Below are 15,278 nucleotides of genomic sequence, written 5' to 3'. Positions count from 1 at the left end.
GCACGAATTTTGGTACATGGGTCGCGTATGATCAGACGTCCTGGTCGGTAGACCCAAATTTTCCTTACGACCCAGAGGAAAGCATCGTCAAGCCGCAAAGCAAGTAGACAAGTAGCTGATCCACGGCTACCTTCGCACATGCGCAGCGAGAGTGTGGAGAGCGCAGGGAAGGACACTACAGGTCTCTCGTAAGAATGGCAGTGACACAAAGCCGAAAAGGAATGGAAGGATGTCTGTTACCCTGGAAATGAACAACCGGACCGCGTACCGGGCTTTCCAAGCACTTGTAGTTTCTCACGCTTCGGTAGATGGCGCTAATCATAACCAAGCAGCAAAAGCCGAGCAGTTGTCAAGGCGGGGAGGCGCCGCACGGGTCTCGCACAATCGCTGCCGGCCCGAGCCGCTCTGTCATTGGACAAATACCTCACTACGTCATTCCGCCTTCCGCATGCGACAACGGTCGCCGGCGGACGGCGGACCGCACTCCGGGTAGTGGTAGTGTTGTCGGCCGGATGTATATGCGCGGCGGAGGCTTCTGGGAACGTCGCTGACGGTCAATAAAGGCTAAGATTCATACCCTGACGGCCGCCCCAGAAACAAAATTGGGCATTTTGTACTTTGGACATTGTGTACCTTGGACATTGTGTACCTTGGATATTGTGTACCTCGGACATTACGTACTTTGGACGTTTTGTACTTTGGACATCGTGTACCTTGGACATTGTGTACCTTGGACATTGTGTGCTTTGGACGTTCCGTACCTTGGACAATACGTACTTTGGACATTCTGTACGTTGGACATTAAGAACTTTGGACATTCTGTACGTTGGACATTGTGTTCTTTGGACATTGTGTACCTTGGACAATCTGTACCTTGGACAAAATGAACACCTCCACACCGAGCTGTTTTGAAAGTTATTTCTCGTTTTGGACATTCTGTACCTTGGACATTATGAACTCTGGACACTCTGTATATTGGACATTCTGTACTTTGGACATTCTGTTCCTTTGGGCATTGTGTACCTTGGACAATATGAACGCATCCCGAAGAAAGCTGTCACTTGTTAACAAGTAAGCTATATCCGGGGATTTGGGGGGGAGGAGGGGGGGGGGTGTCATCATAAGATGGACTTTTGTCAACCTTGTGTTCCCCCTTGGCAAGGCTCTGGCTACGTTCCTGCCTACACACAAAAGCAGATTAAGTCGTATGCGTTGCATGATGGGCAATGAAGTGTCCGTTGGGCTAAACCATTCCTAAGGCAGACAGCTTTCCGGAGGCTATTTTTCTGCGATGGTGTGGTGTGAGGGAAGATAGTTCGGAAAAAGATACTGCTGCAGGTGTCCAACACGAGTTTCATACGCCATGTAGTAGTAACGCTGGTCTTGTATGCAGGAGTATGTAACAAAGCAGCAATACGACCAGTTCGCAGTCAGTCATGCGAGAGACATCCGGGCCAGGGCAGTGGCCACTGTCGGTGGCCAGGAGCAGGGCCTAGATAAGGAACATATGACGGATGGGCGTTATTATGTGACTTGATTCTGAGAAGAGAATCTTCAGTTTGATGGCTTTTGTCACCTTGTTTCTAGCAGTTTCAAGCTCCCGAATTTGTTTGCGCTTAAAATGCTGCGACAAGTCTTATCTCTTGAAAAGCAGCCAGCGAAATGAAGGCGCATGAAAAAATCTGTCGCACTGTGGACCATCGATCCACTTTCAAAATTCTCACCAGCCTATATCCAGACCGTATTTTGGCATCTACACTGTGCAGGCAGACACTTCCTTAACGACCCGAAATGCCTTCCCGCTCGTGGAATTTCGCCTCCCCAGGAAAGGCAATGTTAAAATGGACGAATAATCAAGGGAAGCTGAATAGCCTTATTTGCCAAATGGCAGATTAGTCGCATAGGCAAGATTGTGCACCATTGATCAAGAGCTTTAGATGCATATCTAGCATAGCAGCCATGACATTTGGATAGAAAGCGATAACAACCTCCATTCCTAGCCCCCCCCCCGCCGGTCATCGGGCTCGCCTTCCAGAAAAAGTTCCTGAAGTACACCCTGAGCTTGGCCCCCCCCCCCCCACACACACTTTCTGAAGCGTTCCTACGCCTATGCCTTACAGCATTCACTCGGCCCAGAAGAACCCTGAAAATTCACAACCAGTGACGTCACACACTCAGCAGAATACCAGCGACGTTACACCATCAGGTGATGCCTAACGGCCGCCAGTCGGCCCAAGAACCCAGTGACGTCACATTATCGGCTGATGTCTCACATCCTTAACGTGGCACGACAGTGCCCGCACCTTACGGCCAGCGTAGCCCTGGTCCCTCCATCAGAGGCGGGGAACGAGGGTAGCGTTTTGCCAAAATATCTTAGCATTGGATGTGGGATGTTGACCCTGGGATTTTATAAAATTCAGAAATACAGGCATTTGTGATGTGTATGCTGTGGAGTACTGCATTGTGTACATTTTTATATTAATGCAACAGCTCTGTATAGTGCAAGGGCTAAGCCCGGAAATGCACACAATTCTAATTATTACAGAATATTGTTTTTCATAGACCATTATGCAATATATAACTTTAGGTTATGCTTGGACAATCCTAATAATTGATCAGAAGGGATGCAATGCAGTGTGATACTCTGTGGAATGTGGTTTGCATCAGGATGTTTACCTTGATTTGTTATTGATCATATTCAAATTTTGTCATAATGATTTGTTTTTAGTTGTCTATTCCTCAAAATGTTCATTTGATGATATACCCTGCTTTGACTGTTCTATAGGGCCGTACAACAATGGGGTATTTGATTGGTGTTTTTTGATTAGTGATAACTGTGCAGTTCTTGGCCTGTATTGTCTTCTACTTTTTGATCTCCCTGATCACATACATATGGCATGTTCACCAGTGCTCCACTGGACTTCCTGTGGAGGTGTACAAGAGCCTATCTGTACCCACTGCACAGTTAAATTAATTTACCTGCTGTATGGGATGTTATCTTGTGAGTTTGGCTGCCTGAGGAGCATCTAAAGATAAGAACCATAAGGTCATGTGAATACTGTGATACACATGTTTACCTATGTCATGGCATAATGCTTTGTTGGCTTGAAGCCAGGACACCCAGGCATCATGACAGCTGTGAGCTAGGCTCAGTGAGCAGCACCACACCAATTTTAAAGTTTCTGTTCGGAGTCAGGCCATGTATGATAAGAAAAAACCTATCTGGGCATTAGGAGATCCCCATATCTAGTAACACACTATTGATGCTTCTTGACAAGCTAATCCTAAAATTCAACCAAGATTAGTACTCAAGATATCACACACCATTAGACAAGTATAACTGATTATTGTTGTGCATGTTTCTTAATTTTTCTTTTCTCAGATAGCCATCCACTTGACTGCCAGCACACCAGCCTGGGATCATGCTGCTGAGCCAGACACGCCGGCTGGCCACCCGCAACTTCCTTTCTGGTCTGGTGGTGGGCTCTCTAGGTGGTGGACTCTGCTACTGGGCACTGACACCCTCACTCCACACTGAGCAGTCCAAGCCAAGTGAACAGAGTGAACGGGAGCTGGGCAACGGCCCAGGTGAGTGCCAGACAGATGTGGCTGCAGGGCTAGAGGGCAGTGCCTCCTCTTCCCTGGGGCTGTGTGGGAGTGGTGAGGCTTTGGTCAGAAGGGTAGACTGCCATTTGTGGAATTTTAGTGATATTTCAGGAAAGCGTAAGTTTTGCCAGAGTATGAATCCCTTTCATTGGTGTGATAGGTGTGTGATGGCATTTGACATATTTCAGTATGTGCTTAACATGGACACCCCTCTTGTCAACTCCATGCAGTGAAATCCATGGATGCCATGTTTATCTAAGGATGCCAAATACCAGTGTACCAACCTGTCATGTGATAGCCAGCATGCACACCATCAGGCAGTCAGTGGACATCATCAGGTGGTGGCTCTGGTGACCCATCTGATGCCCCTGACCGGCGGCCAGCAGCGGCGGCGCCGGACTCCAACCAGCGCTGGTCCAAGATCCTGCAGTATGGCGAACCGCGCGCGGCTCGGCCTGTAGCCCGCTTCACCAACCACATGGTGGGCTACGATGCCGGCCGCAAGGTGCCCACCTGGGTGATCGAGCACATCGACCGCAACACCATCAAGGTGGGTGCCGCACAAAGTCGACCCGACGGCCGTTGAACTCTGAATATAATGACGCGGCTGGGGTTCGCCTGCGAGAAGGATGCCAGCAGCCAGCTGTTGCAGCATTCGGTGGTGCTGGGCTACTGATCGAGAAACATGTACAAACTGTTTTACAGGGATCCTTAGCAAGTGAATACTTTTCATGAAACAGACCTAACGAATTTGCATCTGTGTAGTTTTTTGCGCAGTGCCTGTCGTTCGCGGCGCGCTCCCGCAACATTGTGCCTACGATGCTGATCAGGCCGCGACCTGGTGCCACTCCGTGGCATCACAGCCTCGCGCCGCGTCCACCAGGGCGAGGCGAACAGGCGCCGCAGCCGGTTCCAGCCAGACCCGGAGACGGCGGCGCTGTTCTCGGCCATGGACGCCGACTTTAAGCGCAGCGGCTGGAGCCGTGGCCACATGGCGCCCGCCGGCAACAACAAATACGACCAGGTGAGAACTACCGGTCGCCACGACACCGGCCGCACTCAGCGTTTTCCCGTCAGCTACGGTAAACGGGCTGGCTGCTGAGGGACTAAGATCAACATTTTGAAATATTGGCGTTCAAGGAGAACAGAATCTGCACATGATGGAGATATATGCATGGGATGTTGTTAATGGGCATGTGCCACTTTTGGTTTAATTTCCACTTGGCTAATGCCAGAATCTGCCTAATGGTGATGGATCTTACAGTAAACATCATCTAATGTTATACATATATTTGTGCTGAACTTTCTTTGGAGAGCCTAGAGCAATACGAGAAAAGTGGTCCAAGGGGTGACAAACCCTTCCCATTGGCTGCGCTGACCTGAACTGTGGTCAGGAGTGCAGCGGGTCCTGGGAGAGAGGGGCACCACATGTAATAAAGGGATCTCTTGGTGGAAAGACAGCTGGGAAATCAGTTACAGCCCCTGTCGAAATCATCCAAAACTGAGCTGTCACATTTAGCTGCTAGCTGAGGTCCTCAGAGGCACACGTCATGCACCGGCCTCATTCCTGATGCGGAGGTCCTTTGAACGGGGGATCTGGCACAAGATCGACGCACGGGCCGTGACTGACCCAAATGATCCCTTACCGGCGCAGGGAGTTCAGTAATTGGCATGGAGGCACCAATTCGGCTTATGGATCCCTGGTTGAGACGGCGCAGAGGACCCCTCATTCGGCACTGGGACCTCGGACTGACACAGGCGACTGTCTCAATGTGAGTGCGAACACCTGCGTCTTCCTTTTCTCATGTCTTCTTTTCCTATCAAGAGGGCCCTGAACAACGCCGGAGGTCTTTTGACAATCTGGGTCCCGCTCTTGTCCCTGTTCAGCCAATGTGCCCTGGCCGATTTGGGGCCGCTGCCGACACGACGTCCCCTGTAAGACACTGTGGTCTGTGAGCCCCTAATCAGCACAGGGACCCTTCACTGTTTTAGGGGCTCGAACAATGCGAGAGGTTTCTGATTAAGATTTGCAGCCCCCGGCCCTGGCCCCTCTTGGGAAGGGGGCTGCAGAACTCAGACCCACATGAAAACGACTGCACAGCATTGGTGGTATCCGCCAGCTGACTTGACACGGAGACCCTCACTGTCCTAGAGGCCGCTGTCGGTGCAAAGGGTGCTCCAACTGACTGGAAGGTCCGGCGTTCTGACGGGTCCTTTCATGTGTTCCTCACTCCGGCTGCCCTTCAGACTTTCCGATCGGACCCTTGATCGTCGGCGTCTGGGGGCCCAAAGACCCCCCCCCCCCCCAGAACCATCGGGACATAAAAGCCTAAGGTTGCCTACATGCCTCGCTGTCACCGCTGGTGGCGCCCTTGAATCATTCATTGTGCGAGTAAATATTTTGGGACAGTTTGTGAGGCCCTTATTGTGCCCCTTGAAACTGGACCTATCTGGAAAGTAAAGGTCATGACACTCCGAACTGCAGTTTTAGTGCCACTCGCCAAGCGGCGAAGAACGAGTCGATGAGGAACTTCATCAGGGCGTAAGGTGAAGAAGTTTTCCTCGAAAATGAAGGTCATGGTGTCCCGAAATGAAGGGTTTGGCATAGCTTTACCATTATATTTTGGTGCCCATTTATGACACCAAAAAATTATGGATGGCCCGAGGATGTGAATGGCGTGCACCCCCTTCGGGATCCACCCCTGTCTGCACAGCTTTGTTCGATTGCAAGCAGAAGAATGAGGCAATCAAATTTAGACCGTCCTGGATCATTGCCATCATACCATTCAATGGAGCATCTTCTGTAGCTCCAGTGGCTGGTACTTTCGGGAGGAGCCTACTACTCAAAATTCTTCCCTTCCCACAGCCTCCTGGAATAGCCTCAAAGCGGCACAATTTGTGGGCTCGTGCGATGTACGCTAAAACAAGGGGGTGCTGTGATCAAGTAGTGGCTGTTTTTTTGCCAGCAAATGATAGTCCGTGAGCAGTCTACAAACCAAAACGAGATGGCAAATTTTTCTATCACATTGCGGAAGCTATGAGACGTCTATGAATAAACATTGCGAAGAAACTAAATTCCAATTGCTGTTCTTTTCTCACCCCCCTAAGAGATAAGCTCTTCAGCATGTGTGCGGCTCGAAATTTTGAGTGCTGCGAATATAATCATTCTTAAGTACCGCAACGCTGGTTAATCAGGACATCCTTGTAAACATAAGGTCGTTAACGCAACATCAAAATTGTCAACCCATAATACCGAAAAACTGAAAGCTAAAAGCCTTTCTTCCTTATGTCAAGCCCAAATTATAACCATTCAATAAAATGGACGAAGTCCGTGCAGAAATGCGTCTGGGAAATAAGATAAGGTCCATGGCTGGGCCCTCAATGAAAAGGGCAAAGCTTCACTCCTGTATTGCGCGGTCTTTGGGTACGCTCTGGTTCAAACTTCAACCAAGACGCTTCGCAGTAAGTGGTCCACGCCGTCCGCTGTGCCAATCACAGATTGTCATTTATGCTGACGTCGTGCATACCGGTAGAGGCGCCGCGTTTAATCCTGCAGGCCCGCATTGTGCGGGTTAAAACAGCTCAGAAGTGGTAATTTTGATCCGCAACGATTGACAACGGTCCTCAACGAACGCTGCCGTCGCCATGACGACGGACAGTGGCTACAGCTGCATTTGTCGCGGACGAGGTCTACACTTACGGACCGTAAGGGACGAAAGAAGTGTAGTGCGGTGGCAAAACGTTACAACTTAATTTGGAATAATGAAGTCACTGTATATCTTGATGGTACTGCAGTGGCACTGTTCAGTGCTATCGTTAGGCGTAACTGGTCCTGAGCTTCCACCAGAGTATGTTTTTGAAATGGAAGGAACTGAACGGCAACCCAAACCCGTTGGCAGCCTCATACTCCGAATCTATGGAACCGATTGACATGAAGCCCTTACCATTCCATGTCGCTTGGTCGATAACCCATGCTTTCCAGAACCTGGTGACCTTCGGTCAAGTCAAAACTCACCAAAAGTACAAAAACAGGGAAAAAGGGTTGCAGACAACCCCATGCTCCGAGTCTATGGAACTAATCGGCACCAAATCTTCACCAATTGATTGGCAATAGTCGATATCCCATCCCCGCTGGAACATGGCAACCTTGAGTCAGATCGGTCACCAAAAGCGCCAAAAAGACCTGAAATTAGTTTGCAGACAACCCCATGCTCCGAGCGCATGAGGCCGATGGGCACCAAACGTTCACCGGTCAGTGCGCCATAGTTGACGTCCCATGCTTTCCAGAACATGGTGACCTTAAACCACTAAAACTGCTAAAAGTAACCGCAGCGCATCGGTCGGTGAAGGTTTCATACTGATCAGTGCTGTGGGCTACGAGTATGGGTTGTCTACAGCCAATTTTGGTGGTTTTGGGAGTTTTTTTGACAGCAGCTCTTCACCTAAGGTGGGAGTGAAGAATTCCGTCGCGAAAAGACCGTACGGGAGTGAAAAATTCAATTAACAAAAGTTGGAAGTTATGAGTCGGTGAGAGATGGTTGGGCAAACAAAGACGTACATGTCAAGTTGGCATGGGCAAATTATCGTAAACATGAGAAAAGTATTTTTGTTGTAATAGTGTAGGTCGTTACACCAAAACAGAATGTGTTAAGGAATAGTAATTTCATAATAGTGTGATGATTAAAAACCATGTAATACCAATGTCGGGATGCTGCATTTTGCACTCGCCTTCCACGGGATTTTTAACACAAAACAAAGCAACGAAATTTAATAACAAAAATTCAACAAGCATAAAACATTCAAACAACAAAGCTTCGGACTCCTGCACATCAATCCATCGACAAATCAAACACAACAGACATACCACTGGCTTCTGTTAAGACGTAGTCAGGAACTGCACATACTATGCCGCTCTTTCTGGCAAAACGTCAATGAAAGTGCCGTTAGTGTAGTGGTTAAGGCGTCTGCGTTAACCACTGCCCGTCTGGGAAACCAGAGGTACGGGGTTCGATCCCCCACGGTGCCCGCCCTTCTTGCCAGGGTGAGAGGCAGGCGGCGCCATATAGCCTCAGCTGCTGGGTGCGTCGTAAAGCCCCAATGGGATGACGCACACACACAATGCCAATGATTATTTCCATGAAATTAACCCAACTAAGCCTAAACTGAAAAACCCTCACCTTATCTCATCTTGCCTAACCTATTTGTATCACAGCAGCATTTGTGAGTCACTGATTCTTGCAAAATTCCTACTGCCAATTGCCATGCAATTAACAAACTTCACCTAACCCGGAGTAGCCCATATGTTACACATCATCTTAACTCAGCCCACCATTTTTTTTGACGGCAGCAGTTGTAATACAAACATGATAAAGCTTATTTCTGACTGGTTTCAACTTGCGATTTGGTTCAATTCATTTGTGTCAGCTTATTGACACCAGATAACTTGACAACACAAATCAAAATCTCTGAAGTCACTTTGAACATGTTTTCTGATTGTCATTGTTGGCTTCGGTCAAGGAGAACGGCTTGCATTTATCATTATCGAGCCCCGCCATGGACCAAAAAAGAAACCCGGCTAACTAGAGGCTTAGCAGGGCAAAGTGGTGCTAGAAATAAGTTCCGTGCTTCAAATTGTCTCCTTTATTGCCTGTGAATTGTTCACTCTTGGGTGCATATCAAACATGTTTGGGCGGCTGGCGACCTAATCCAATTTATGTACCAAATATGAGCAAGCTTGCAACTGGCACATTTTGCAGAGCAATTGGTCAACGTTTTAAGCCCTAGATGATGTCTTTAAAGGTAATTGGAAAGGAAGGAAAGAGAAAGTTGTCAAATTCGTAGGAGACCAAGGAAAAGAAAATGAATCAAATGAATGTAAATACTTATATTTTTAGGTCCAGTTTTGTAATCAACTCATTCGACTTAAAATTTGTGTAGATGAGTGCTCGAAATGTGATATTTAGCTTTTAAATTTCATTTAGAACGTATTTCTTGAATGTTTCACTCCTACCTTTCGGGAGTGGTGCAATTCAATGGTCACGTTTCGTCTGGTAAAAGAAATACGTTGAGTACAATTTTCTACCAGGTTTTGCTGGCGTTCGTACCAGGCTTTACTTTGCTGGTGTGGTGTTTGTGTGGCGCGAGCCAAAAAATTGGGAATGCCTGAAAACCTTGCATTTAGGACACAGCTGTAAATTGTGATGCATTTTGTAAACAAATCAAACTTGATGCATGTAAGTAGCTGGAGTCGCTGGGGCTGACGGTCTTGAAGGTACCTAGTGCCCTTGCTCTGTGCATACATAGGCGTGATTCAGATGTAGGTAAGGCCATACAGCCATAGGTGTCCAGATTCTGTGGAGCTTGTTCATGCTGAATGGCTTCATGTGAGCTCGGTTTTGGATAAGATCATAAAACCTCTGAGAGGGAAGTATGGGTTTGGTATGTGTGGTTAGGCAAGGTCAGGTGGGAGTGAAGAATTGACATAAGGTATGGGGAAAAGGGTGTGAAATTCTTCCTCACAAAGTGTTGCTTTACACCCAAACTCGGCAATTCTAGTACACCAGCTTTTGGTGACCTTCGACCGGACACAAGGTCACCATGTTGTGGAAAGGATAGGTTAATGGCTCTGGCACATCGACTGGTGAAAGTGTGGTTTCCATACGTCTCATAGGCTCGGAGCATGGGGTTGTCTGCAAAGTAATATGAGGTGGTTTGGGCCGTTTTTAGTGACCTTTTGACCTGATTCAAGTTCACTACGTTCTGGACCAGACAGGATATCGAGTATGACGCATCAATTGGTAAAATCGTGGTGCCAATCGGTCCAGTAGGCTCTGAGCGTGGGGTTGTCTACAAACTAATTTCAGGTGACTGGCCGTTTTTGGTGACCTACCTGACTCAAGGCTACCATGTTCTGACAAGGACAGTATATCGACTATGGCACATCGATTGATGAAGGCTTGATGTCGATCGGTGCCATATGCTCGGAGAATGGGGTGGTTGTCAACTCTTCCTTTTCCCAGTTTGTGTATTTTTGGGAACCTTTGACTTAACCCAAGGTCATCATGTTTTGGAAAGGATGGGCTATCGACCAAGCCGCATAGAATGGGTAGGAGTTCATGTCAATCGGCCATAGGCTTGGAGCTTGAGGCTGGCAACAGATTTGGTCGGCCGTGTAGTCCCTACCCTTTGAAATATACTCTGAAGGTGGAACTCTCCCTTCAACATCAAAGTTGTGAGCATGCATAACAGCAGGAAAGTGCTTATCGCGCATCTAAACCAGCGAAAGTCTTAGCCTTTATTAAGTGCAGAATTACGGACGATTCACTAATATGCCCTGAAAGCAATGTAGTGCATTAGCTGTAGCGTTGGAGGCAGGCAGTAGTGCAGGTAGGTTGGGCAAAGTGTAGATGACGTCTTTTTACGTTTTACATTTAATTTTAACTTCTGATTGCTTTAAAACAAAGTAAATGGTTCGAGCATTTTGCCTGAACTACCAACGAGTGGTCTCCATTACATGCCCAGTGGGGCTAATTCACAGAAGTCCACACGTTAGCAAGAAAGGATGAAAGCCATTTGCTGCCGGGACCTGTGTTTATTCTGAAGTCATATATTTTGAGGAAGTGTTGCTTTTCCAGATCAGCAGCTTTCCGTGGTAGCTCAAAACAGCCGTAAAACCTGAAATGGTCAAGAGACACCTCTCGGTCAAACTGCGTTGTCTTCGGCACCTGCATGGCAACGCCTTGCTGCCAGCGGCACGGTGACAGTCGAGCTGGCATGGATCGACTCCGCGCGTGATCCTCACAGATACGGCAGTACTCGTACTAGATTTAGCTAAACCTGACTCAGATTGCCTCAGAAGTATTCATCCCTCAAAGGTTGAGATGGTTGAGAATCAGTGTTTTGAAGTCAGCACTCTTCGGAGAATACAGTAAGCTATTTATGAAATGCTGTGAAAGTCGTATTCATGGGATATTTCCCTGCCTGGCACTTCGACAACAATACAGTGGTTAACAACCGTGAACTCGGTCCCCATTTTTTTTTGTTTTGTTAACAGAAACAAGTCTAGAACAAGTCAGAAACAACACTATCCAGGGCCATGAGCATGACCGTGCTCCTGGACCTAGATAGTGTTGAGGGCAGCTCCAGACAGGCGTGTTTTTGTAAGCACAACCAATGCTTGGTTGGGGGCGTCGTTTTAGTCAAACATGTTGTTGGGCACTCCAGATTTCTATTGTATCTCCTTTTGCTGGGGATTTGTTCTTTACGATGTAATAATTCTGCACAATGTTGGTCTTAACACGAGTGCAATAGGAGTCGAGCACCTTCTGTTGACTCTGCAGTTATCAGATTTCTGATTCAGGGCGATGACGCAGGTGCGAAATACGGAGGTGAAGTATTTCCCGGGTGCAGGTTGTATTGTGGTTTAGTTTGGAATTATGTAACTTTGTGAGTTGGTGTTTCTTAAAAAAGAAGCTTCTGCTCGGTCTGGAGAAATAAAATAGGAAAACGTTTTGATAAACCCAAGCCATTTCAAGCACATCTTTCTCCTCTTCAGAGCTCTCACAACACAGTCCTCCTCGTCAGCGTGCGATGGACGAGACATTCTACTACACCAACATCGTGCCGCAAGACTTCGACAACAACAGCGGCTTCTGGAACCGGCTGGAAATATACTGCCGTAATTTGACCAAGACCTTCGACGACGTCAACGTCATCTCGGGCCCGCTATTCCTGCCGCAGAAGGAGGAGGACGGCAGGAAATACGTCAAGTATGAGGTGAGCGCTCACCATTGGGCTCCTGGTGCTGGCTGACAGTCCTTGGCGCCGTCTGGCACTTATCGATCTATTGGTGCACAGTTCGTCCACACGTGGGATGAACGTACTGGCGCAGTGGTGCAGCATTACAGTAGGCGTGCAATCTTTGCGACCGTTCTGATTCATTGAATGGGATCTCAAACCATGTCACAATGCCGAAGTATATTTCATATGCATGACGTTCCCATGCCATAAATAGGCAGTTAGAGTAACAAAACGCTGGCACACGATTGGACTGCATCCAGAAACGCGTTGATTCGCAATCACATTACCGAGACGCCCGCGTGGCGTGGTTTGGATCAATGTAACCAGCGGCGCTAGCGTCGCTTCCGGCCGCCGGCTGCGGTGCTGGCGGGCCCGGGTGACCCCTAGCGGCGCTGGCACGCCGCCCCTCCCCCCCCCCCCCCACCAACCGCAGACGGCGGCGTGCTGTGTATATGACGCACAGAGCACAGCCGGCCTGCTGTTGTTTTTCTTCACTAGTGTAAATACGACTGCGATGGTGGAGATGTGAGAGAGACGGAGAGCATGGCACGGGAATTACTTCCGCACTTAGTTATTACATTCGCAGGCGAACTCTGAGGAGCTGAGCGTGGGAAACGCGAAGGGGCTGAGCCCAACTGGGTCCATTAAGAGACCGGGAGTACCAAGCGGGGGATTTCAGTCTAAAGATAAGGAAATTCGCACTGGTCCAGTGCGGGGCTAGCTCCCTGAGACCTTCCAATCCGCTGTGTGACGGTAGAATGTATATCATGCTTGTTATTAGAAGCCTCAGGAAAGCTGGGCACCCGTCCTAATTTGTATGTAATGCATCAAATAAACCTAACTTGTGAACCCTGTTTTCTTGATATTCAGCGCATACGCATTGGCAACGCGCATTTCTGGTCCGATCTCGTCTAGCCCTCGCTTAACGCATGTTGCCGCATCGAAGGTGGTCACTGGAGTTGGGAGATTACAGTGTTGTCTGATAGCCACGTAGAGTATTCAGCAATGCCAGGGGTATGCTCAGTTTAGCAGCCGCGCTGGACCAGAAGCCTCGTTGACGTCACATCTGATCACGGCCTCTGCGTTTTGACTTCAGTGGCCCTGGCTGGCCTGACCCCGCCTGACCGGACCCCCTCGGGACTGGCCCTGCCTGACCTGCTTACCCTGACCTTCCGCGTATGACCTGACCTCCTGCTGACCTGAGCATCCCTGACTTGCCCCATCTGACCCGCCCCATCTGGGTTGCCTCTGTCTGATCTGAACGGACCTGACCTGACCTGACTCGGCGCCGCAGGTGATCGGCGAGGGTGAGGTGGCTGTTCCGACACACCTCTACAAGATCGTGGTGGCAACACGGCCCGACGACCGGCCGCATGTGGGCGTGTTCGTGGTGCCCAACGCGCCGGTGCCCTCGCACCGGGAGCTGGCCGAGTTCGCTGCGCCCCTGCACGAGGTCGAGCGCCGGGTGGGCGTCACATTCCTCGCCAGCCTGGACAGGTGGGCGAACGACAGAGAGGAGGAGGGTGCCACCCCCTCGGCCTCCCGACCACCCGGCCACCCGACCACCCATCCACTGGACCACCCGACCACCGTGGTCACCCGGTCAACCGGCCACCCGACCACCCGGCCATCCCGGCCATCCCGGTCACCTCGGTCGGTTCTAGCCAACTGGCTGTGGTAAGGGTGTCACCATGATCTGGCCCGTGTTCCGGTCGGGTTGTTGTGATCTGGCTTGTATTCCGGCCGGGGTGCCGCCTGCGACGGACGCAGTAGTCGGCAGCGGTTGGGCTGGCTGTGCCGTGCCTCAGCGATCAGGACCGGGGCCAGGGCTGGGGCTAGGGGTCAGAGTCAGCGTTAAGGCTCGGGGGTCGGGGTGGTCCGATAACGTGCACGAGTGACGCCCGGCCGTGGCGCCCCAGGCGGAGTTCGCACACTGTGAGCGGCTGTGACACGGCATCACAAGTCAGTTGTCCAGCGCCGGTGTGGCCGCAACGGCACGGTAGGTGTACGCGGGTGGTCCGTGGTCAGAATATAACAACAATTCACAGTACAGCGTCATAATTCAGACCTAATTTGTTCGTTATATGTAATACAATGTTGTGAAGTTATGCCTTTGAATACAATCAATGATGATCAACGAAGCTTTTTTGTAGGATTGTGCAAATCCAACATGGCGCGGAACGACACAAATCGTGCTGTGCAATTTGCCCGAATGCAACTAAAAGTTGTCGGGCCCAACGTGCGACTGAAATATCGGCTGGAAAGCTGTTCTGAGGCATACTGGCTGGTGAGGCACACCGAGGCATCGGCTGGTGAACTGTTCTGAGGCACGCAGACTGGAGGATCGATTCTAGTGTGGCCGGCGGCCCGTCGAGCTGTCACAGCGCTGTCCGGCCGGCAGCTGCCTCCGCCGCCCGTCTGACCCCCACCGAACCCGGCTGTGCCGCCGGCCCGGCGCCAGCGGCGAATCGCTCCCCGCAGCCGGGGAGAAGGGGCGGGTTGAGTGGGATGGAGGTGGGCGGGGCGGGGGGGGGGGGGGACTCCGGTCTCCGCTCGCCGCGCCCGGACTAGCCGCCGTCCCAGTGGCGCCTGTCATGTCCAGTGCCGCCTTGGGCCGCGTAACACGCGGTGTGCGTGCCGGGGCTTCATCGTCGGACGGGGCCGGATGTGGAGTCCAGTCGTCCCCGGGGTCCTGGCCCGTCCACGTCAGCTGGGAACGCTGCTTGGGTCGCCGGCGACCCGTCCGTTCGTCCTGCCGGCCGGACGGCGGTACGGCAGCGGGTCGTGCGAGCGCGTCCGCCGCCGTGTTTGTTTGAGGGGGGGGGGGGGGGGACGCGCCGACCGCCGTGTCGGAGTATGTCGCAGAACTGTGA

At 50.4% G+C, this 15,278-nt stretch overlaps 1 protein-coding gene across 4 annotated transcripts in view; it reads left to right on the top strand.

Annotated features, from left to right (window-relative positions):
* Positions 1-2,319: 2,319 nt before the first annotated feature.
* LOC119089681 (nuclease EXOG, mitochondrial) overlaps positions 2,320-15,278 on the top strand; it is an 18,716-nt gene continuing 5,757 nt past the window's right edge. The window contains exons 1-6 of one of the 4 annotated variants that reach the window (XM_037212478.1): positions 2,320-2,352; positions 3,383-3,588; positions 3,924-4,156; positions 4,490-4,630; positions 12,190-12,381; positions 13,700-13,902. In XM_037212478.1, coding sequence (XP_037068373.1) covers positions 3,423-3,588; positions 3,924-4,156; positions 4,490-4,630; positions 12,190-12,381; positions 13,700-13,902 — 935 coding nt within the window. In that variant the 5' untranslated portion in view covers positions 2,320-2,352; positions 3,383-3,422. Of the gene's footprint in view, positions 3,589-3,923; positions 4,157-4,489; positions 4,631-12,189; positions 12,382-13,699; positions 13,903-15,278 lie in introns of all 4 variants that reach the window. The other 3 variants (XM_037212479.1, XM_037212480.1, XM_037212477.1) reach the window with 3 other exon arrangements.

This window comes from Pollicipes pollicipes, unplaced genomic scaffold, assembly GCF_011947565.3.
Source record: "Pollicipes pollicipes isolate AB1234 unplaced genomic scaffold, Ppol_2.1 Scaffold_3087;HRSCAF=3621_pilon_pilon_pilon, whole genome shotgun sequence".
Lineage (NCBI taxonomy): Eukaryota > Metazoa > Arthropoda > Thecostraca > Pollicipedomorpha > Pollicipedidae > Pollicipes > Pollicipes pollicipes.
The sequence above is the reverse complement of the archived record's forward strand: the minus strand, read 5'-3'. Positions and strand labels throughout refer to the sequence as shown.